This window comes from Oncorhynchus keta, chromosome 19 (genome assembly GCF_023373465.1).
Source record: "Oncorhynchus keta strain PuntledgeMale-10-30-2019 chromosome 19, Oket_V2, whole genome shotgun sequence".
Taxonomy (NCBI): Eukaryota; Metazoa; Chordata; class Actinopteri; order Salmoniformes; family Salmonidae; genus Oncorhynchus; species Oncorhynchus keta.
In genome coordinates this window covers 11,657,302-11,682,545 of record NC_068439.1, presented here as the reverse complement: position 1 = coordinate 11,682,545, position 25,244 = coordinate 11,657,302, and the positions used below count along the sequence as shown (strand labels likewise).

The window sequence follows — 25,244 nt, the reverse complement described above, 5'->3', positions numbered from 1 at the left end:
ATTATGGGGTATTGTGATGTCAGATGGGTGTGAAAAAAATGTAATGTTGATTTCAGGGCTGTAACACAACATGTGGAATAAGTCCAGCTGTTTAATAATCTACATACAGAGAAGGACCAGGAAGTGTCAGAATGCAGACAGACTAGAAGGGTAAGAGACGTTTTAATACCATGTGGACAAGGTCAGGACAAAGGATGCATGTCACAATGCAGACAGACTAGAAGGCTAAGAGACGTTTTAATACCATGTGGACAAGGTCAGGACAAAGGATGCATGTCAGAATGCAGACAGACTAGAAGGACAAAGGATGTAAGAGACGTTTTAATACCATGTGGACAAGGTCAGGACAAAGGATGCATGTCAGAATGCAGACAGACTAGAAGGGTAAGAGACGTTTAATACCATGTGGACAAGGTCAGGACAAAGGATGCATGTCAGAATGCAGACAGACTAGAAGGGTAAGAGACGTTTTAATACCATGTGGACAAGGTCAGGACAAAGGATGCATGTCAGAATGCAGACAGACTAGAAGGGTAAGAGACGTTTTAATACCATGTGGACAAGGTCAGGACAAAGGATGCATGTCAGAATGCAGACAGACTAGAAGGGTAAGAGACGTTTTAATACCATGTGGACAAGGTCAGGACAAAGGATGCATGTCAGAATGCAGACAGACTAGAAGGGTAAGAGACGTTTTAATACCATGTGGACAAGGTCAGGACAAAGGATGCATGTCAGAATGCAGACAGACTAGAAGGGTAAGAGACGTTTTAATACCATGTGGACAAGGTCAGGACAAAGGATGCATGTCAGAATGCAGACAGACTAGAAGGGTAAGAGACGTTTTAATACCATGTGGACAAGGTCAGGACAAAGGATGCATGTCAGAATGCAGACAGACTAGAAGGGTAAGAGACGTTTTAATACCATGTGGACAAGGTCAGGACAAAGGATGCATGTCACAATGCAGACAGACTAGAAGGCTAAGAGACGTTTTAATACCATGTGGACAAGGTCAGGACAAAGGATGCATGTCAGAATGCAGACAGACTAGAAAGCTAAGAGACGTTTTAATACCATGTGGACAAGGTCAGGACAAAGGATGCATGTCAGCGTGAACACTGAGCAAAAACATGCAACAATTTCAGAAGGTTTTTACTAAGTTACGAGTTTATATCAGGAAATGGAAATACTCCACCTTCCACTCCTATAACACTTGTCAGGTCATGATGGAAATGTAACAGATGTGAAACGGCTCGCTTAGTTTGTGGAGCGATGGGTAACGATGCTTCGAGGAGTGACTGTTGTTGATGTGTGCAGAGGGTCCCTGGTTCGAGCCCGGGTCGGTGCGAGGAGACGGATGTAAGGTTATACTGTTACAGACTTAGGGGTCAGTGGTCTGAGTAGAGGGTAAGGTGTAGGGAAAGACTAACGTCACCTTTCTGCATGTCCCCTACCAATGGACTATCCTCTGTCCCATGGAACATTCCTAATAGGCTGTACAGTGCATTATGAAAGCATTCAGAACCGTTGACCTTTTTCCACCTTTTGTTTAAAAATCGGGAGAGAAGGGCCTTGTTTTTGGTTCTGACATACACTCAACTGTGGGACCTTTATATAGACAGGTGTTTCTTTTCCAAATAATGTCCAATCACTTGAATTTACCACAGGTGGACTCCAATCAAGGTTGTGGAAACGGTACAACAGTCTGCCTCCACACACACATTAGAACCTTCAGATATATACCCACTAATCGAGCACATTGCGAAACAGTCACACACGTTAAGCCTTATGTGAAATGACATCTGTGCTCATCCGTTTCTGTGTTTCACCTATAGGAAGTGGTCTATCTCCTGCAGCAGCTCCACGTCTATGGATCGTTACCTACAGGAAGTGGTCTATCTCCTGCAGCAGCTCCACGTCTATGGATCGTTACCTACAGGAAGTGGTCCATCTCCTGCAGCAGCTCCACGTCTATGGATCGTTACCTACAGGAAGTGGTCTATCTCCTGCAGCAGCTCCATGTCTATGGATCGTTAGCTACAGGAAGTGGTCAATCTCCTGCAGCATCTCCATGTCTATGGAGCGTTACCTACAGGAAGTGGTCTATCTCCTGCAGCAGCTCCATGTCTATGGATCGTTACCTACAGGAAGTGGTCTATCTCCTGCAGCAGCTCCATGTCTATGGATCGTTACCTACAGGAAGTGGTCTATCTCCTGCAGCAGCTCCATGTCTATGGATAGCTCTCAATCTCCTGCAGCATCTCCATGTCTATCGTTACCTACAGGAAGTGGTCTATCTCCTGCAGCAGCTCCATGTCTATGGATCGTTACCTACAGGAAGTGGTCTATCTCCTGCAGCAGCTCCATGTCTATGGATCGTTACCTACAGGAAGTGGTCTATCTCCTGCAGCAGCTCCATGTCTATGGATCGTTACCTACAGGAAGTGGTCTATCTCCTGCAGCAGCTCCATGTCTATGGATCGTTACCTACAGGAAGTGGTCTATCTCCTGCAGCAGCTCCATGTCTATGGATCGTTACCTACAGGAAGTGGTCTATCTCCTGCAGCAGCTCCACGTCTATGGATCGTTACCTACAGGAAGTGGTCTATCTCCTGCAGCAGCTCCACGTCTATGGATCGTTACCTACAGGAAGTGGTCTATCTCCTGCAGCAGCTCCATGTCTATGGATCGTTACCTACAGGAAGTGGTCTATCTCCTGCAGCAGCTCCATGTCTATGGATCGTTACCTACAGGAAGTGGTCCATCTCCTGCAGCAGCTCCATGTCTATGGATCGAAATGAAAATTAGAGTCAACTGCAAAGCCAATTGAGTTATTCTCACATTACACACTGTCCCTGTCTCTCCCTAGAGAAACATGTCATTTTACTTCAGTATGTAGAGCCATACCATGCAAGGCAGTGAAGGGCAAACAGTGTTGTGCCTGCCTGTATGGGTAGTGTTACTGTCAATATTGCCAGCTTCAATCTGCACCCAGTAGTGCAGGAGTAGAGGTAACTGTACCTATTGCTCTACAGAGAGAGTATACTCACCACATTCCTTTAATCTCTGCCATTATTAGGTGGAAGTGTTAAGTTCCCCAACGAGAAGCCCAAAATGGTCACTCAAACAGAAGGGGGAACTACCAGTCACTGACAACAACCAAAACCAAACAGCTGGGGTTCTGAAAGACTACTGTCCACTGAAAGTTGGTTAGTAAGAACTGGGACCTAAATTACACCTACCGTGAGCAACCACTAAAGTTGCCCAAACAAAATAAAAAATAACACCAAAATTAAAGACAGGAAGCAAACCAAAATGTGGCACAAAAAAAAAACCCAGGGAAGATCATATAAAATACTGTTTTACAGTCATCAAATAGGGCACACCAACTAAAGTTGCTAACCCTCCACATCTTATAAGACAACTGGAGTTCTGGGCCAGCGCAGGTGAAACTCCTTCCCACTAACGAGATGACAAACCAAGACAGGTGTAACACATACTGACTAACGAGGTGACCCCAATTTGTGGGCCCCACATGCTAACGTGCTAATGTTTTTTCATTGTTGCCCACTAATCAGGAACCGATTTAGACCTGAGACAACAGGTGGGTGCAATTAATTATCAGGTAGACCAGAAAACCAGCAGGCTCAGGACCTCGTAGGGTAAGAGTTGAATACCCCTGGCCTATAATTAGGTCCCTACACCTATAGACAATTGCTGCTAATGAATTCATACTCATCTGATGACAGATAGAGGGTGATGGTCAAACTTGGTACAGTATGTCACTGTATACTGTTAGCACTGAAGCGGTGTGCCCTAGTATGAAGTCCACTGTGTGCAGCTCACCCTGCACTGACATAAATAACATGAGCATGTCTACTTCTGCTAAACTTACCAGTAAAATAAATGAAAACAAGCAAGCATCCCAGAAAAGTGATAAAAACTAGCCCACATTAACATATGTAGCTTAAGAAACATGAAATAAATAATTTGCTAGTAACAGATGACATTAATTTTCTGACAATCTCTGAAATTCACTTAGATAATATCTTTGATGATACAGTGGTAGTAATAAATGGTTATAACATCTACAGAAAAGACAGAAATGCCAAAGGTGGAGGTGTTGTCGTTTATATTCAGAACCACAATCCTGTAAAGCTTAGACATGATCTAATGTTAAATAATGTTGAAGCAATATGGCTACATGTTCATCTGTCTCACCTAAAGCCCGTTCTGGTGGGAAGCCGCTATAGACCACCAAGTGCTAACAGTCAGTATCTGGATAACGTGTGAAATGCTTGATAATGTATGTGATATCAACAGAGAGGTGTATTTTCTGGGTGATTTTAATATTGACTGGCTTTCATAAAGCTGCCCACTCAAGAAAAAGTTTCAAACTGTAACTAGTCCTAGCAACCCGGTTCAGGTTATCAGTCAACCTACCAGGGTAGATACAAACAGCACAGGAACTAAATCATCATGTATTGATCACATATTTACTACTGCTGCAGAAATGTGCTTTAAAGCAGTATCCAAAACCATCAGATGTAGTGATCACAATATAGTAGCCATATCTAGGAAAACCACAGTTCCAAAGGCTGGGCCTAATATAGTGTATAAAGAGGTCATACAATAAGTTTTGTAGTGATTCCTATGTTGTTGATGTAAAGAATAGTTGCTGGTCTGTGGTGTGTAATGAGGATCAACCAGACGCTGCTGGTCTGTGGTGTGTAATGAGGATCAACCAGACGCTGCTGGTCTGTGGTGTGTAATGATGATCAACCAGACGCTGCTGGTCTGTGGTGTGTAATGAGGATCAACCAGACGCTGCTGGTCTGTGGTGTGTAATGAGGTTCAACCAGACGCTGCTGGTCTGTGGTGTGTAATGAGGATCAACCAGACGCTGCTGGTCTGTGGTGTGTAATGAGGATCAACCAGACACTGCTGGTCTGTGGTGTGTAATGAGGAGCAACCAGACGCTGCTGGTCTGTGGTGTGTAATGAGGAGCAACCAGACGCTGCTGGTCTGTGGTGTGTAATGAGGAGCAACCAGGCGCTGCTGGTCTGTGGTATGTAATGAGGATCAACCAGACGCTGCTGGTCTGTGGTGTGTAATGAGGTTCAACCAGACGCTGCTGGTCTGTGGTGTGTAATGAGGTTCAACCAGACGCTGCTGGTCTGTGGTGTGTAATGAGGTTCAACCAGACGCTGCTGGTCTGTGGTCTGTAATGAGGTTCAACCAGACGCTGCTGGTCTGTGGTGTGTAATGAGCATCAACCAGACGCTGCTGGTCTGTGGTGTGTAATGAGGAGCAACCAAACGCTTCTGGTCTGTGGTGTGTAATGAGGATCAACCAGACGCTGCTGGTCTGTGGTGTGTAATGAGGATCAACCAGACGCTGCTGGTCTGTGGTGTGGGGATCCATAATAATGGGGATCCATAATAAACCCCAGGAAGAGTAGCTGCTGCCCTGGCAGGAACTAATGGGGATCCATAATAAACCCCAGGAAGAGTAGCTGCTGCCTTGGCAGGAACTAATGGGGATCCATAATAAACCCCAGGAAGAGTAGCTGCTCCCTTGACAGGAACTAATGGGGATCCATAATAAACCCCAAGAAGAGTAGCTGCTGCCCTGGCAGGAACTAATGGGGATCCATAATAAACCCAAGGAAGAGTAGCTGCTGCCTTGGCAGGAACTAATGGGGATCCTTAATAAACCCAAGGAAGAGTAGCTGCTGCCTTGGCAGGAACTAATGGGGATCCATAATAAACCCCAGGAAGTTTAGCTGCTGCCCTGGCAGGAACTAATGGGGATCCATAATAAACCCCAGGAAGAGTAGCTGCTGCCTTGGCAGGAACTAATGGGGATCCCTAATAAACCCCAGGAAGAGTAGCTGCTGCCCTGGCAGGAACTAATGGGGATCCATAATAACCCCCAGGAAGAGTAGCTGCTGCCCTGGCAGGAACTAATGGGGATCCATAATAAACCCAAGGAAGAGTAGCTGCTGCCTTGGCAGGAACTAATAGGGATCCTTAATAAACCCCAGGAAGAGTAGCTGCTCCCTTGACAGGAACTAATGGGGATCCATAATAAACCCCAAGAAGAGTAGCTGCTGCCCTGGCAGGAACTAATGGGGATCCATAATAAACCCCAGGAAGTTTAGCTGCTGCCTTGGCAGGAACTAATGGGGATTGATAATAAATACAAAATGTCAAGCCGTGTTAGCTGGGGCTGGATAGTCTTGAATGATCCTTGGGCAGTATGTATACATACATACATACATACATACATACAGACAGACAGACAGACAGACAGACAGACAGGCACGCAGACAGACACGCACGCACACCTGTTTGATATGATAGCTAGCTAGCTTTATCTTGGTGGTGTATAATGGAAACTCTGTCTTATCTGTCAATAAAGCTACCAAGCATTGAAGGAAGCCAGCTCGCTAGTTAGTTAATTAACTAACGTTACTTGTTGGTGGGCCTTATTATAACTACTCTGACTAAAGCTAGCCAGCTGGAGCGATGGTCAGGTAAGTAACGTTTAGATAGTTACACAGCCTTTACTTTGAAACCACTAGAACATGAATCCTGTGGCAGCCCCTCCTCTCCACACCCACACTGTCTCTGTCGGGGCGGCAGGGTAGCCTAGTCGTTAGAGTGTTGGAATAGTAACCGGAAGTTTGCCAGTTCAAATCCCCGAGCTGACAAGGTACAAATCTGCCGTTCTGACCCTGAACAGGCAGTTAACCCACTAGGTATGTTTTTGTCCTTTCCGATTACATAAAATAGAATTTAATTATATACACTGAACATAAATATAAAACGCAACATACAACAATTTCACTGAGTTACAGTTCATATAAGGAAATCAGTCAATTGAAATAAATGAATTAGGCCCTGACCTATGGATTTCACATGAATGGGAATACAGATATGCATCGGTTGTCAACAGATACCTTTAAAAGGTAGAACACCAGTCAGTGTCTAGTGTGACCACCATTTGCCTCATGCAGCGGGACACATCTTCGCATAGAGTTGATCAGGCTGTTGATTGTGGCCTGTGGAATGTTGTCCCACTTCTCTTCAATGGCTGTGTGAAGTTACTGGATATTGTCGAACACGTCGATCCAGAGCATTCCAAACATGCTCAACAGGTGACATGTCTGGAGAGTATGCAGGCCATGGTTATGACGCCAAACAGTAGTCAGGTCAAGACCCTGGTGAGGACCACGAGCAGATGAGCTTCCCTGAGTTGGATTCTGGCAGTTTGTGCAGAAATTCCTTGGGTTGTGCAAACCCACAGTTTCATCAGCTGTCTGGGTGGCTGGTCTCCGACCATCCCTCAGTTTCATCAGCTGCCTGGGTGGCTGGTCTCAGACCATCCCTCAGTTTCATCAGCTGCCTGGGTAGCTGGTCTCCGACCATCCCTCAGTTTCATCAGCTGCCTGGGTGGCTGGTCTCCGACCATCCCTCAGTTTCATCAGCTGCCTGGGTGGCTGGTCTCCGACCATCCCTCAGTTTCATCAGCTGCCTGGGTAGCTGGTCTCCGACCATCCCTCAGTTTCATCAGCTGCCTGGGTGGCTGGTCTCCGACCATCCCTCAGTTTCATCAGCTGCCTGGGTGGCTGGTCTCCGACCATCCCTCAGTTTCATCAGCTGCCCGGGTGGCTGGTCTCCGACCATCCCTCAGTTTCATCAGCTGCCCGGGTAGCTGGTCTCCGACCATCCCTCAGTTTCATCAGCTGCCTGGGTGGCTGGTCTCCGACCATCCCTCAGTGAAGAAGCTGGATGTGGAGGTCCTGGGCTGGCGTGGTTACATGTGGTCTGCGGTTGTGAAGCCGGTTGGACAAACTGCCAAATTCTCTAAAACAATGTTGGAGGTGGCTTATTGTAGAGAAATTAAGATTTAATTATCTGGCAACAGTTCTGGTGGTCATTCCTGCAGTCAGCATGACAATTTCACGCTCCCTCAAAACTTGGGACATCTATGACATTGTGTTGTTTGACAAAACTGCACATTTCATTGTTCCAAAGCACAAGGTGCACCTGTGTAATGATCATGCTTTTTAATCAATTTCTTGATATGCCACACCTGTCATGGGGATGGATTATCTTGGCAAATCGGGAATGCTCACTAACAGGGATGTAAACAAATTTGTGCCCAACATTTGAGAGAAATAAGCTTTTTGTGTATATGGAATATTTCTGAGATTTTTTTTATTTTTGCTCATGAAACCAACACTACATGTTTCGGTCATATTTTTGTTCAGTACAAGTATATTTGAGTGTGTCCTGTCCAGTGGTTTAAAGTACTACTTAAGTGTTTTTTGGGGGGCATCTGTACTTTACTTTTTATTTTTTTGACAACTTTTACTTCACTACATTCCTAAAGATTATTTTTAATTTTTACTCCATACATTTTCCCTGACAACCAAAAGTTCTCGTTACATTTTAAATGCTTAGCAGGACAGAAAATGGCCCAATTCACACACTTATCAAGAGAACATCCCTGGTCATCCTTAATGCCTCTGATCTGGCAGACTCACTAAACACAAATGCTTTGTTTGTAAATTATGTCTGAGTGTTGGAGTGTGCCTCTGGCTATCCATTCGTTTGTAAAACAAGAAAATTATGCCATCTGGTTTACTTAATGTAAGGAATTTTAAATTATTCAATTTCACTTTTGATACTTGTGTCTATTTTAGCAATTATATTTACATTTGATACTTAAGTATATTTAAAATAAAATCCTTTTACACTTTTGCTCAAGTAGTATTTTACTGGGTGACTTTCACTTGAGTCATTTTTTATTAAGGCATCTTTACTGACACTCAAGTAAAACAATTGGGTATTTTTTCCACCACTAGTGCTGCCTATGTGAAGTCAGAGAAACCTTTCTCCCATCTTTCCCTTAATGCGTCTGCGCAACTTTCTGTGCGTCAACGTCACCTGTTTCACAGCCATATTCAGGAAGTGAGTCGCCGCTTGTTGTTATTGTTCAATTGATAGCTAGCTTGCTGGCTCGTTAAGACAGATTTTTTTTTGTTGTTGCTGTTCATTTTCGTGGTCCGAAAATGGCGACTTTTATTTCTGTCCCGTTAAAGAAGTCGTCTGAAGTAGATCTAGTTAAACCACTTTCGAAATTCGTCACGGCGACATACCCAGCGGCTGAGGAGCAAGCGGACTACATCCGATCCGTGGAGGAGTTGAACAAGCTGCGCAAGAGTGCTCTGGGGAGGCCGCTCGACAAACACGAAAGCTCACTGGAAATCCTCCTGAGGTTAGAAAGACTGCCCGACTCGAGTAGCTAGTTTAGGTTCGCTCGTCTGTTAACTCCAGCAAGCTGCTTAACCTGTGTAGAAATGGCTAGGCTTGATGCTATAACTAACTGGATTGCCGCACCCTGAAATTCTCGGATGCGGTTTTTCTCCTTTTGAGTCATGTGTTTGTCAATGCGTTAACTTGTCATAAATTGTTAATCGATGTCAATTTGATGTCGTAATTCCTCAACAACGAGTTCCCCGTGTGAAATGAACTTGCTGTCAATTAGCTTAAGTAACGTAGTTCGCAATGTTGCTTAGCTAACTTTCCTGTTAGCCAAGTCGAGGAAACGTCGTTAGGATTAACAGTTGCAATTAATTCATTTCCCAGCTGGCATCCTTGTCCGTTTGACCAGCCGCAATATCATATTTCAAGGGGTCATTGTCAAATTCTGCAAAGTCATGAGACCCAGGAAGGGTGGGAATAATTAGTGGAACTTTCCAACAGGAATCTGTTCCAAAAACTTCGTAAATAACAAGGACGCCAACAAACAACTCATACAAAGTAGCGCGATCAATTCACCCTGTAAATTAGCTGCCGAATAGGCATCAACTCACAAAATGTAATTCTGCCGCTATACAACGTTGTTTGCTTGTTATTTACGAAGTTTTTGGAACAGATTCCCCGGATTCCCCCCCATGAAGACCAATAACATCTTCATGTTTCCAATACTAGCTAGTGTATATTGTTACGTTACTGCAACACGAAGTAATGTTAGTTTCAGGAGAGTTATGTGTGGCTGGTTTCAGGAGGACTACCTCCTATGCCACTATAGCTTCTTGAAAGATACTCATCTGAAACAAGTTTTTAGGTGGAGGGATACAATATTACCATTCAGAATATACATTATGTGTGCTGTATTGATCTGCGTTATCTGTTTGTGTATGTAGATATAATATAGTCCCTTGTATGTATGTATGTAGATATAATATAGGCCCTTGTATATATTATATAGTCCCTTGTGTATATGTATGTAGATATAATATAGGCACTTGTGTATGTAGATATAATATAGGCACTTGTGTATGTAGATATAATATAGGCACTTGTGTATGTAGATATAATATAGGCACTTGTGTATGTAGATATAATATAGGCACTTGTGTGTATGTAGATATAATATAGGCACTTGTGTGTATGTAGATATAATATAGGCACTTGTGTATGTAGATATAATATGGTCACTTGTGTATATGTATGTAGATATAATATGGTCACTTGTGTATGTGTATGTAGATATAATATAGGCACTTGTGTATGTGTATGTAGATATAATATAGGCACTTGTGTATGTAGATATAATATGGTCACTTGTGTATATGTATGTAGATATAATATAGGCACTTGTGTATGTAGATATAATATAGGCACTTGTGTATGTAGATATAATATAGGCACTTGTGTATGTAGATATAATATAGGCACTTGTGTATGTAGATATAATATAGGCACTTGTGTATGTAGATATAATATAGGCACTTGTGTATGTAGATATAATATAGGCACTTGTGTATGTAGATATAATATAGGCACTTGTGTATGTAGATATAATATAGGCACTTGTGTATGTAGATATAATATAGGCACTTGTGTATGTAGATATAATATAGGCACTTGTGTATGTAGATATAATATAGGCACTTGTGTATGTAGATATAATATAGGCACTTGTGTATATGTATGTAGATATAATATAGGCACTTGTGTATATGTATGTAGATATAATATTGTGTGTATGTAGATATAATATTGTGTGTATGTAGATATAATATAGGCACTTGTGTATGTGTATGTAGATATAATATAGGCACTTGTGTATATGTATGTAGATATAATATAGGCACTTGTGTATATGTATGTAGATATAATATTGTGTGTATGTAGATATAATATAGGCACTTGTGTATGTAGATATAATATAGGCACTTGTGTATGTAGATGGTCCTTCTGTAGCTCAGTTGGTAGAGCATGGCGCTTGTAACGCCAGGGTAGTGGGTTCGATTCGGGACCACCCATACGTAGAATGTATGCACACATGACTGTAAGTCGCTTTGGATAAAAGCGTCTGCTAAATGGCATATATTATATTATTATATATTATTATATATTAGATATAATATAGGCACTTGTGTATGTAGATATAATATAGGCACTTGTGTATGTGTATGTAGATATAATATAGGCACTTGTGTATATGTATGTAGATATAATATAGGCACTTGTGTATATGTATGTAGATATAATATTGTGTGTATGTAGATATAATATAGGCACTTGTGTGTATGTAGATATAATATAGGCACTTGTGTGTATGTAGATATAATATAGGCACTTGTGTGTATGTAGATATAATATAGTCACTTGTGTGTATGTAGATATAATATAGGCACTTGTGTATGTAGATATAATATAGGCACTTGTGTATATGTATGTAGATATAATATTGTGTGTATGTAGATATAATATTGTGTGTATGTAGATATAATATAGGCACTTGTGTGTATGTAGATATAATATAGGCACTTGTGTGTATGTAGATATAATATAGGCACTTGTGTGTATGTAGATATAATATAGTCACTTGTGTGTATGTAGATATAATATGGTCACTTGTGTATGTAGATATAATATAGTCACTTGTGTATATGTATGTAGATATAATATAGGCACTTGTGTATATGTATGTAGATATAATATAGGCACTTGTGTATGTAGATATAATATAGGCACTTGTGTATATGTATGTAGATATAATATAGGCACTTGTGTATATGTATGTAGATATAATATAGGCACTTGTGTATATGTATGTAGATATAATATAGGCACTTGTGTATATGTATGTAGATATAATATAGGCACTTGTGTATGTGTATGTAGATATAATATGGTCACTTGTGTATGTAGATATAATATAGTCACTTGTGTATATGTATGTAGATATAATATAGGCACTTGTGTATATGTATGTAGATATAATATAGGCACTTGTGTATGTAGATATAATATAGGCACTTGTGTATATGTATGTAGATATAATATAGGCACTTGTGTATATGTATGTAGATATAATATAGGCACTTGTGTATATGTATGTAGATATAATAGTCACTTGTGTATATGTATGTAGATATAATATAGGCACTTGTGTATCTAGATATAATATAGGGACTTGTGTATATGTATGTAGATATAATATAGTCCCTTGCCTCTGCTCTGGTTTAGCTGAATAATACCGATCTCATCTTTAAAAAGAATACCCCAACCCACACTATGTGTTAGGGATGTTTTGCATAGCGCTCTATGGAGGAAACAGCAAAGGAGGTTTGTTAACCAAATAGCGGTCCTGTCTTTGACTCTTACGGACTCTGTTCCCCGGTCCCCTGTGACGTTACGGACTCTGTTCTCCGGTCCCCTGTGACGTTACTGACTGTTCTCCGGTCCCCTGTGACGTTGCGGACTCTGTTCTCCGGTCCCCTGTGACGTTACGGACTCTGTTCTCCGGTCCCCTGTGACGTTGCGGACTCTGTTCCCCGGTCCCCTGTGACGTTACGGACTCTGTTCTCCGGTCCCCTGTGAGGTTACGGACTCTGTTCCCCGGTCCCCTGTGAAGTTACGGACTCTGTTCCCCGGTCCCCTGTGACGTTACGGACTCTGTTCCCGGTCCCCTGTGACGTTACGGACTCTGTTCCCGGTCCCCTGTGACGTTACGGACTCTGTTCCCGGTCCCCTGTGACGTTACGGACTCTGTTCCCGGTCCCCTGTGACGTTACGGACTCTGTTCCCGGTCCCCTGTGACGTTACGGACTCTGGTCCCCTGTGACGTTACGGACTCTGGTCCCCTGTGACGTTACGGACTCTGGTCCCCTGTGACGTTACGGACTCTGTTCCCCGGTCCCCTGTGACGTTACGGACTCTGTTCCCGGTCCCCTGTGACGTTACGGACTCTGTTCCCGGTCCCCTGTGACGTTACGGACTCTGTTCCCCGGTCCCCTGTGACGTTACGGACTCTGTTCCCGGTCCCCTGTGACGTTACGGACTCTGTTCTCCGGTCCCCTGTGACGTTACGGACTCTGTTCCCGGTCCCCTGTGACGTTACGGACTCTGTTCTCCGGTCCCCTGTGACGTTACGGACTCTGTTCTCCGGTCCCCTGTGACGTTACGGACTCTGTTCCCCGGTCCCCTGTGACGTTACGGACTCTGTTCCCGGTCCCCTGTGACGTTACGGACTCTGTTCTCCGGTCCCCTGTGACGTTACGGACTCTGTTCCCCGGTCCCCTGTGACGTTACGGACTCTGTTCCCGGTCCCCTGTGACGTTGCGGACTCTGTTCCCGGTCCCCTGTGACATTGTGGACTCTGTTCTCCGGTCCCCTGTGACGTTACGGTCCCCTGTGACGTTACGGACTCTGTTCTCCGGTCCCCTGTGACGTTGCGGACTCTGTTCCCGGTCCCCTGTGACGTTACGGACTCTGTTCTCCGGTCCCCTGTGACGTTACGGACTCTGTTCTCCGGTCCCCTGTGACGTTACGGACTCTGTTCCCGGTCCCCTGTGACGTTACGGACTCTGGTCCCCTGTGACGTTACGGACTCTGGTCCCCTGTGACGTTACGGACTCTGGTCCCCTGTGACGTTACGGACTCTGTTCCCGGTCCCCTGTGACGTTACGGACTCTGTTCCCCGGTCCCCTGTGACGTTACGGACTCTGTTCCCGGTCCCCTGTGACGTTACGGACTCTGTTCCCCGGTCCCCTGTGACGTTACGGACTCTGTTCCCGGTCCCCTGTGACGTTACGGACTCTGTTCTCCGGTCCCCTGTGACGTTACGGACTCTGTTCCCGGTCCCCTGTGACGTTACGGACTCTGTTCTCCGGTCCCCTGTGACGTTACGGACTCTGTTCTCCGGTCCCCTGTGACGTTACGGACTCTGTTCCCGGTCCCCTGTGACGTTACGGACTCTGTTCCCGGTCCCCTGTGACGTTACGGACTCTGTTCTCCGGTCCCCTGTGACGTTACGGACTCTGTTCCCGGTCCCCTGTGACGTTACGGACTCTGTTCCCGGTCCCCTGTGACGTTGCGGACTCTGTTCCCGGTCCCCTGTGACATTGTGGACTCTGTTCTCCGGTCCCCTGTGACGTTACGGTCCCCTGTGACGTTACGGACTCTGTTCTCCGGTCCCCTGTGACGTTGCGGACTCTGTTCTCCGGTCCCCTGTGACGTTACGGACTCTGTTCTCCGGTCCCCTGTGACGTTACGGACTCTGTTCTCCGGTCCCCTGTGACGTTGCGGACTCTGTTCCCCGGTCCCCTGTGACGTTACGGACTCTGTTCCCGGTCCCCTGTGACGTTGCGGACTCTGTTCTCCGGTCCCCTGTGACGTTACGGACTCTGTTCTCCGGTCCCCTGTGACGTTGCGGACTCTGTTCTCCGGTCCCCTGTGACGTTACGGACTCTGTTCTCCGGTCCCCTGTGACGTTGCGGACTCTGTTCTCCGGTCCCCTGTGACGTTACGGACTCTGTTCCCCGGTCCCCTGTGACATTGCGGACTCTGTTCCCGGTCCCCTGTGACGTTGCGGACTCTGTTCTCCGGTCCCCTGTGACGTTACGGACTCTGTTCCCCGGTCCCCTGTGACGTTACGGACTCTGTTCCCCGGTCCCCTGTGACGTTACGGACTCTGTTCCCGGTCCCCTGTGACATTGCGGACTCTGTTCCCGGTCCCCTGTGACATTGCGGACTCTGTTCTCCGGTCCCCTGTGACGTTACGGACTCTGTTCTCCGGTCCCCTGTGACGTTACGGACTCTGTTCTCCGGTCCCCTGTGAAGTTACGGACTCTGTTCTCCGGTCCCCTGTGACGTTACGGACTCTGTTCCCCGGTCCCCTGTGACATTACCTCTGACTTTCTATCCTCTCTGGATTTCTACCCAGTGATCTATTCTATAAAGTACTAGTGACATCAGCATTGTTTAAGACCAGTGTTTCTCAACCCAGTTCCTCCTGTACCCCTAACAGTACACGGCTTCAAATTTGTTTTGTCACATGCACCGAATACAACCTTACGTTAAACGCTTACTGACAAGCCCTTAACCAACAATACAGTTGAAAGAAAGGCTATATACAGGGGGTACTGAGTCAATGTGCGGGGGGGGGGTACAGGTCAGGCAAGGTAATTGAGCTAATATGTACATCTAGGGTTGTAGCCATTGACAAGCACAATTAATTAAACTCATTGAGGACTTGATGATTAGTTGACAACTTTATACTTTGCTCCCCTGTGTGGAGTCAAATGACTCGTAGTTTACCCTGGCATTGTCCACAGAGCTTTATATAATCTCATCTCATGTATATACTGTATTCGAAACAATCTACTGCATCTTGCCAATGCTGTTCTGTACCATCACTCATTCATATATCTTTATGTACATATTCTTCATCCCTTTACACTTGTGTGTGTGTGTATAAGGCATTTGCTGTGAAATTGTTAGGTTAGATTACTCGTTGGTTATTACTGCATTGTCAGAACTAGAAGCACAAGCATTTTGCTACACTTGCATTAACATCTGCTAACCATGATTTATAACAATAGTTACAATAGAGCCCTAGCAGCTCTGCTTTCTCTACACTACTGTACCTACTGTTATAGCTGCAGTTCTTAGGCTAACTGGTATTGTCTAGTAGCCAGTATCACACACAAAGGGCCAACACTAGACTGTATCTTTCATGTTGAAGGACAAGGAAGCCAAACACTGTTACCAGGGGAGTGTATCCATTCCCTCATACTTTTGTGTCCTGTTTTCTTTTCGTGTCAGTCAGCAACTCTCTTTTTTTGTCCATTCTCTTTGTCTTAGCACTTCTCTCTCTGCCTCTCTCTCTGTTTCTGCTGTGTGAGGTAGGAGGGTGGATGTAAGGGCTAAGGCGTGTTTGCTGGAGGAACGTAATTAATGTTAGCATGGGCGTGCTAGCTACAGGGTGGTGTAGGGCCATGCTATCGCTAGCCTATATTAGCATTCTGGTTGCGCTCTACACTGCTCGTAGGCACCTATGAGGGGATTGTTAGCATTGGAGCCTCTCATTGGCTCTTAGCTAATGACCCGTGTGCCAGGTAGCTATGGCAACGGGCCTTGTATTCCGTATCCCTTTCACAGCCCTGCAGACAGACGGCCAACTAGTAGCTAGCAGTCCTGGCTGGGACGAACCTCCAAACTTGAAATATAAATATAATTTGTTTTTCATCACATACTTGAGAGTACTCAATTGGCACTTTATTCCAACTCCCGGTGTAATGGAACCAGTGGAAATTGATCAGAAAATACAAACCCTGTGTACATGTACGTAGTTTGGTCGCTTAGCATGACAACTTTAGTGTAACCGTGGTAATCATTGTTTGTGCCTAAACCTCTTCAGCGCTCCTCTTTTCCTCCCCGCTCTCCTCTCCCCACCTCTGTTTTCCTCCTTTCTCATTCTCAGACCGGCACTTCTGCTAGTTCCTCTCCTTCCTCTCCCATCTCTCCTTCCTCTCCCATCTCTCCTTCCTCTCCCATCTCTCCTTCCTCTCCCATCTCTCCTTCCTTCCTCTCTGTCCTCTTTTCACGGGGTTATTCCTGACCTGACTCAGCTGCAGTACCAGTATAACACCAACTGTAGTACATAGGGATTTCTCCAGTCACAACTCTCTGTCTTTCACTCTGATGTTAATCCTTAGAATAGAATGTTCCAGATCACGGTAGCAGATAACTGAAGAATATTACCACACCAGTGTTTATCTGAAGAGTGACAGTCGCCCCACTCTCTGACTCACTGTCATGTGTCTCTGAGCCAAAGCAGCTTCCCCAACACACTGTCATTAGTCAATAACACAGTACACACACTTCTCTCTTTACTGATTGTTCCAAACATTAAACGTGTGTTCTCCTGCTTCTCCTGTAGGTACTATGACCAGCTGTGTGCTGTGGAGCCCAAGTTCCCCTTCTCTGAAAACCAGGTAGATTACAACCTTCCATCCACTCAATGCTGAAGGGGGGGTCTGCAGAAAATGACATCACACATGAACCACTAGTCAATAATAAAAGGTGATCATGTTGCTGATTTGATTTGATTAGGATCTCTTTTAGTCCCCATTTGGACTAATCTTCCAGGAGTCCTTAACATTAAAATACAATTTATAATACAAACACACTTTCACATATAACGCACTATTACAAACATACATAATACACTAGCATAATGACCCAATAAATACTCAATCTAAAAATTATAAAATATATTTAAAAAATATTGATTCTTCATCTACTATAGTCCCACAACATTTCTATATACTATATTTAAATTGTTTTTAAATAATGTTTAAACTTATATATCTAATCTCTCTGTCTTCCTGCAGCTGTGTCTAACCTTCACATGGAAAGATGCCTTTGATAAAGGCTCACTGTTCGGGGGCTCAGTCAAACTAGGTAGGCCACAGACACATTCAGGCCTCTGGGCATGGTTAGTTCTAGCAGATGTATGAGGAAGTCCTATTGCATTATGGGTGTTTTTCTCCTTGTCTTTTTTTAAACGTAACTGATTTATTTCCTGTATATAGTCTGTGTGTCGCACACGACAGCCCAGCTCTGTCTCTCACCCCACACACACACACCAATGTTCCCTCTAAGTTGCCGTGCAGCTCCTCGGGGAAAATATCAGCACAAGGAGAGAAACACCAGATTGAACTTCACTCAACTTTCTAGAGTTTTCTCCCGTTAGTTAACACTATCAACGGTCCCCTTTACTGTGGGAATTGTGATCGAATCAACGCAAATATTAACCACTTTCAATGCAACATACCAAAACAAACTATCAAGAGATTTTGTTGTAGGCAGAACACATCGCTGTAGGATTCTATTGCTCACGACTCAGAGCTCTACTCTACCTCGGTGCGGCATAACCAATCAGAGATCTACCTCGGTGCGGCATAACCAATCAGAGATCTACCTCGGTGCGGCATAACCAATCAGAGATCTACCTCGGTGCGGCATAACCAATCAGAGATCTACCTCGGTGCGGCATAACCAATCAGAGATCTACCTCGGTGCGGCATAACCAATCAGAGATCTACCTCGGTGCGGCATAACCAATCAGAGATCTACCTCGGTGCGGCATAACCAATCAGAGATCTACTCTACACAGACCGGTGCTGCATAACCAATCAGAGTTGCGTATATGGTACTGTGCCATTTGACTCTGAACTGGACTGTATTTTCAGCTGTGGTTGTGGGTAGATGCACTTGTTTTGAGATAAAAGCGAGAGCTGCATGTAATCACGTGCACATTGTGTTCATATCCTTTACTAGTGAGTGAGTTATTAGCCCAGTTATAGATCATTAGTAGTCAACAATAGGGGAGTGATTCACTTCCAACAAACACATGTACATTTCTAGACATCTTTGAAAAGCGAGTCAGGTAAAGGTCTTAAAGGGACAGTGTTGTGTTTTGAGACAGGCTTGAATAAGCTAAGTAGCCAATAGGCAGAGGGTAAAATAATTTGCCCGATTCTCTGTAATAATGGGAATAATAATTAATTAATTGTTTTGTTAAGTGTTTTCTTGCATCAAACAACACAACATTTTCATTCTCCTCCTTGTCTGAAGGACAAGTGGATCAACAGGTTCATGTCAAGCCCTGCATGTGTTTTTTAAAGTCTCACACATTGGCTGCTACTGTAGGCTGAATGATAGAACACTTAAAATGTAATGGGATGGATTTTCTCCATTGTTTTTGATGGTAGGCCGCTCTGGTAGGCCGCTCTGGTAGGCCGACATTATGATCAAATAGCAACAGTAGCCTACTTGACCACTTAAAACTAACTTAAAGTGGGTAGAGCCTCAGTGTTCACAGTAAAACTGTAACTTAAAGCGGGTACAGCCTCAGTGTTCATAGTAAAACTGTAACTTAAAGCGGGTACAGCCTCAGTGTTCATAGTAAAACTGTAACTTAAAGCGGGTACAGCCTCAGTGTTCACAGTAAAACTGTAACTTAAAGCGGGTACAGCCTCAGTGTTCACAGTAAAACTGTAACTTAAAGCGGGTACAGCCTCAGTGTTCATAGTAAAACTGTAACTTAAAGCGGGTACAGCCTCAGTGTTCATAGTAAAACTGTAACTTAAAGCGGGTACAGCCTCAGTGTTCACAGTAAAACTGTAACTTAAAGCGGGTACAGCCTCAGTGTTCACAGTAAAACTGTAACTTAAAGCGGGTACAGCCTCAGTGTTCACAGTAAAACTGTAACTTAAAGCGGGTACAGCCTCAGTGTTCATAGTAAAACTGTAACTTAAAGCGGGTACAGCCTCAGTGTTCATAGTAAAACTGTAACTTAAAGCGGGTACAGCCTCAGTGTTCATAGTAAAACTGTAACTTAAAGCGGGTACAGCCTCAGTGTTCATAGTAAAACTGTAACTTAAAGCGGGTACAGCCTCAGTGTTCATAGTAAACGCGCGCTGGAAGTTGCACAGAATTTTCAGAACGTTCAAGTTTGCGCTCAGCAGACCTGAAATTAGCTCAGTGCTGGGAAAAAAAATGAATGGGAACATTGATAGAAACCACAAGGTAACCTTATTCTGTGAGTGTTGTGAGGTATGTCAGCCCGAAGCCTTTCTGGCACCTTGAGCTCAGACGAACAGGTGTGTGTGTGTGTGTGTGTGTGTGTGTGTGTGTGTGTGTGTGTGTGTGTGTGTGTGCACACCTACTCATACTCAGGGGTATTTCTTAATTTGTTTGAACTATTTTCTACATTGTAGAATAATAGTGAAGACATCAAAACTATGAAATAACACATATGGAATCATGTAGTAACCAAAAAAAGTGTTAAACAAATCAGAAATATATTTTAGATTCTTCAAAGTGGCCACCCTTTGCCTTGATGACAGCTTTGCACACTCTTTTGACTTGTGTGTGTGTGTGTGTGTGTGTGTGTGTGTGTGTGTGTATTAGCCCTCGCCAGTCTGGGATATGAGAAGACGTGTGTGTTGTTCAACGGAGCAGCGTTGGCGAGTCAGATCGCTTCAGAACAGAACCTGGACAGCGACGAAGGACTGAAGGCCGCAGCCAAATACTACCAGGTACTACTATAGTAATACTACAATATAGCCAAATACTACCAGGTACTACTATAGTAATACTACAATATAGCCAAATACTACCAGGTACGTCTATAGCAATACTACAATATAGCCAAATACTACCAGGTACGTCTATAGCAATACTACAATATAGCCAAATACTACCAGGTACGTCTATAGCAATACTACAATATAGCCAAATACTACTAGGTATTTCTATAGCAATACTACAATATAGCCAAATACTACCAGGTACGTCTATAGTTATACTACAATACAGCCAAATGCTACTAGGTAAAGTTGAAGTGTGAAGTTTACATACACTTATGTTGGAGTCATTAAAACCCATTTTTCAACAACTCCACAAATGTATTGTTAACAAACTATAGTTTTGGCAGGTCGATTAGGACTTCTACTTGGTGCATGACACAAGTAATTTTTCCAACAATTGTTTACAGTCAGATTATTTCACTGTATCACAATTCCAGTGGGTCAGATGTTTACAAAACACTAAGTTGACTGTGCCTTTAAACAGTTTGGAAAATTCCAGAAAATGATGTAATGGCTTTAGAAGCTTCTGATAGGCTAATTGACATCATTTGAGTCAATTGGAGGTGTACCTGTGGATGTATTTCAAGGCCTACCTTCAAACTAAGTGCCTCTTTGCTTGACATCATGTGAAAATCAAAAGAAATCCGCCAAGACCTCAGAATAGAAATTGTAGACCTCCACAAGTCTGGTTCATCCTTGGGAGAAATTTCCAAACGCCTGAAGGTACCACGTTCATCTGTACAAACAATAGTATGCAAGTATAAACACCATGGGACCACGCAGCTGTCATACCTCTCAGGAAAGAGATGCGTTCTGTCTCCTAGAGATGAACGTACTTTTGTGTGAAAAGTGCAAATCAATCCCAGAACAACAGCAAAAGACCTTGTGAAGATGATGGAGGAAACATGTACTAAAGTATCTATATCACCAGTAAAACGAGTACAATATCGATGTAACCTGAAAGGCCGCTCAGCAAGGAAGAAGCCACTGCTCCAAAACCGCCATAAAAAATCCAGACTACAGTTTGCAACTGCACGTGGGGACAAAGATTGTACTTTTTGGAGAAATGTCCTCTGGTCTGATGAAACAAAAATAGAACTGTTTGGCCATAATGACCATCGTTATGTTTGGAGGAAAAAGGGGGAGGCTTGCAGGCCGAAGAACACCATCCCAACTGTGAAGCACGGGGGTGGCAGCATCATGTGGTGGGGGTGCTTTGCTGCAGGAGAGACTGGTGCACTTCACAAAATAGATGGCTCATGAGGGAGGAAAATTATGTGGACATATTGAAGCAACATCTCAAGACATCAGTCAGGAAGTTAAAGCTTGGTCACAAATGGGTCTTACAAATGGACAATGACCCCAAGCATACTTCCAAAGTTGTGGCAAATGGCTTAAGGACAACCAAGTCAAGGTATTGGAGTGACCATCACAAAGCCATGACCTCAATCCTATAGAACATTTGTGGACAGAACTGAAAAAGTGTGTGCGAGCAAGGAGGCCTACAAACCTGACTCAGTTACACCAGCTTTCAGGAGAAATGGACCAAAATTCACCAACTTATTGTGGGAAGCTTGTGGAAGGCTCCCCAAAACGTTTGACCCAAGTTAAACAATTTAAAGGCAATGCTACCAAATACTAATTGAGTGTATGTAAACTTCTGACCCACTGGGAATGTGATGAAAGAAATAAAAGCTTAAATAAATAATTCTCTCTACTATTATTCTGACATTTCACATTCTTAAAATAAAATGGTGATCCTAACTGACCTAAGACAGGGCATTTTTACTCGGGTTAAATGTCAGGAATTCAAATGTATGCGAGTTCAAATGTATGTGGCTAAGGTGTATGTAAACTTCAACTGTCCTTCTGTATACTACAATACAGCCAAATACTACCAGGTATTACTTCAGTACTACCAACGACACTATAGCCAATTACACATTTTTATCATAGTAATGCTACTTAGAAATAATATAACTGATACACTCTGTCTCTCTCTTTCTGTCTCTCTGTGTCTCTCTCTGTGTCTCTCTCTGTGTCTCTCTCTGTGTCGCTCTCTCTCTGTCTCTGTCTCTGTCTCTCTGTCTGTCTCACCCCCTCCCCCCCAGTTGGCGAGTGGAGCATTTGGTCACATTAAGGACACAGTGCTGTCAGCTCTGAACAGAGAACCTACTATGGACATCTCTCCTGAGACTGTAGGAACCCTCAGTCTCATCATGCTGGCCCAGGCACAGGAGGTCTTCTTCCTCAAGGCTACGGCAGGTACGTTTACACGCTTTACACGCTTTACATGCGTGTACATGAATCGAGTAACCATGGTATCATTCGCCATGCAGATAAGATGAAGGACGCCATCATCGCTAAACTGGCGAATCAGACGGCAGATTTCTACGGTGACGCCTTCAAGCAGTGCCAGTACAAAGAGAACCTGCCCAAGGTGTGTGTGTGTGTGTGTGTACACTTTTGGGATGGTGTTTGTGTGTGTGTGAGAGAGAGAGAGAGAGGGAACTACTCACTAGACGGGGAAGGATGAGAGGGACTTTCCCCTTTCTCTCATGTCACTGTCTCTGTTCTGATTAGTTGATTACCACAGTCTCCATTCTGATTTGTTATTCACTAACTGGGCTTTTTTCTCATTGGTTGGTCACACCTGGGGCTGTGTTCTTATTGGCCCTATCGCCGTCCTACTTCCATTCTGATTGGTCTCTCACTACCAAATAATGGGCTTCTGAAATTAAGTGTGTATTAAACCTGTCTCACTGCCAAAACACACACACACACACACACACACACACACACACACACCGTTCTCTGTGATGTAGGTTGGGTGAATGTTTCAGAAAGGTTAAACACTCACTGCCTGTCCTGTTCTTTCTCCCGTTATCCTCCTCTCTCTGCATCCCTCGTGGTGGTGGTGTTGGTGGTGTGTGTTTCTGATTGCCTGTCTGTTTGTGATTGGTTGTCGTGATGTGCATACTCATTCGTGATTTGCTCTTGCCGATCTTTGTGCTGTTGTGTGGTTTGCTCTCTCTGTGTGTGTGGTTTGCTCTCTCTGTGTGTGTGGTTTGCTCTCTCTGTGTGTGTGTGTGGTTTGCTCTCTCTGTGTGTGTGTGTGTGGTTTGCTCTCTCTGTGTGTGTGTGTGGTTTGCTCTCTCTGTGTGTGTGTGTGGTTTGCTCTCTCTGTGTGTGTGTGTGGTTTGCTCTCTCTGTGTGTGTGTGTGGTTTGCTCTCTCTGTGTGTGTGTGTGGTTTGCTCTCTCTGTGTGTGTGTGTGGTTTGCTCTCTGTGTGTGTGTGTGTGTGTGTGTGTGTGTGTGTGTGTGTGTGGTTTGCTCCCTGTGTGTGTGTGTGGTTTGCTCCCTGTGTGTGTGTGGTTTGCTCCCTGTGTGTGTGTGTGTTTGTGTGTGTGTGTGTGGTTTGCTCCTGTGTGTGTGTGTGTGTGTGTGGTTTGCTCCCTGTGTGTGTGGTTTGCTCCCTGTGTGTGTGTGTGTGTGTGTGGTTTGCTCCCTGTGTGTGTGTGTGTGTGGTTTGCTCCCTGTGTGTGTGTGTGTGTGTGTGTGTGTGTGTGGTTTGCTCCCTGTGTGTGTGTGTGTGTGTGTGTGTGGTTTGCTCCCTGTGTGTGGTTTGCTCCCTGTGTGTGTGTGTGTGTGTGTGTGGTTTGCTCCTGTGTGTGTGTGTGTGTGTGGTTTGCTCCCTGTGTGTGTGTGGTTTGCTCCCTGTGTGTGTGTGTGTGTGTGTGTGTGTGGTTTGCTCCCTGTGTGTGTGGTTTGCTCCCTGTGTGTGTGGTTTGCTCCCTGTGTGTGTGTGTTGTTTGCTCCCCTGTGTGTGTGTGTTGTTTGCTCCCTGTGTGTGTGTGGTTTGCTCCCTGTGTGTGTGTGTGTGGTTTGCTCCCTGTGTGTGTGGTTTGCTCCCTGTGTGTGTGGTTTGCTCCTGTGTGTGTGTTGTTTGCTCCCTGTGTGTGTGTGTGTGGTTTGCTCCCTGTGTGTGTTTTGCTCCTGTGTGTGTGTGTGTGTGTGTGTGTGTGTGTGTGTGGTTTGCTCCCTGTGTGTGTGGTTTGCTCCCTGTGTGTGTGGTTTGCTCCCTGTGTGTGTGGTTTGCTCCCTGTGTGTGTGTGTGGTTTGCTCCTGTGTGTGTGTGTGGTTTGCTGCCTGTGTGTGTGTGTGGTTTGCTCCGTGTGTGTGTGTGTGTGGTTTGCTCCTGTGTGTGTGTGTGTGTGTGTGTGTGTGGTTTGCTCCTGTGTGTGTGTGTGGTTTGCTCCCTGTGTGTGTGTGTGTGTGTGTGTGGTTTGCTCCCTGTGTGTGTGTGGTTTGCTCCTGTGTGTGTGTGTGTGTGTGTGTGTGTGTGTGTGTGGTTTGCTCCCTGTGTGTGTGTGTGTGTGGTTTGCTCCCTGTGTGTGTGTGTGTGTGGTTTGCTCCCTGTGTATGTGTGTGGTTTGCTGCCTGTGTGTGTGGTTTGCTCCGTGTGTGTGTGTGTGTGTGTGTGTGTGTGTGTGTGTGTGTGTGTGTGTGTGTGTGTGTGTGTGTGTGTGTGTGTGTGTGGTTTGCTCCTGTGTGTGTGGTTTGCTCCCTGTGTGTGTGTGGTTTGCTCCGTGTGTGTGTGTGTGTGTGTGTGTGGTTTGCTCCCTGTGTGTGTGGTTTGCTCCCTGTGTGTGTGTGGTTTGCTGTGTGTGTGTGTGTGTGTGTGTGTGTGTGTGTGTGGTTTGCTCCCTGTGTGTGTTGCTCCGTGGTGGTTCTCTTGTCAGTATTTCTATTTCCAGGAGGTGCTGCCGGTGTT

The 25,244-nt window shown here is 44.6% G+C and overlaps 1 protein-coding gene and 1 long non-coding RNA gene across 4 annotated transcripts in view; one reads left to right on the top strand and one right to left on the bottom strand.

The window, feature by feature from the left end:
- Positions 1–2,103: 2,103 nt before the first annotated feature.
- Positions 2,104–2,873, bottom strand: LOC127909620 (uncharacterized). The gene is made up of 3 exons (XR_008072220.1): positions 2,647–2,873; positions 2,283–2,542; positions 2,104–2,196 (listed from the first exon to the last, which is right to left on the bottom strand). It is a non-coding gene; the product is annotated as an uncharacterized LOC127909620 (long non-coding RNA).
- A 6,082-nt stretch (positions 2,874–8,955) lies between these two features.
- LOC118380286 (programmed cell death 6-interacting protein-like) overlaps positions 8,956–25,244 on the top strand; it is a 58,252-nt gene continuing 41,963 nt past the window's right edge. For 2 of the 3 annotated variants that reach the window (XM_052469450.1, XM_052469452.1), the window contains exons 1-7: positions 8,956–9,291; positions 17,254–17,308; positions 17,708–17,777; positions 20,292–20,419; positions 22,582–22,735; positions 22,810–22,910; positions 25,213–25,244. The exon at positions 25,213–25,244 is cut by the window's right edge and continues 100 nt beyond it. In XM_052469450.1, coding sequence (XP_052325410.1) covers positions 9,086–9,291; positions 17,254–17,308; positions 17,708–17,777; positions 20,292–20,419; positions 22,582–22,735; positions 22,810–22,910; positions 25,213–25,244 — 746 coding nt within the window. In that variant the 5' untranslated portion in view covers positions 8,956–9,085. The remainder of the gene's footprint in view (positions 9,292–17,253; positions 17,309–17,707; positions 17,778–20,291; positions 20,420–22,581; positions 22,736–22,809; positions 22,911–25,212) is intronic. The other variant, XM_052469451.1, reaches the window with a different exon arrangement.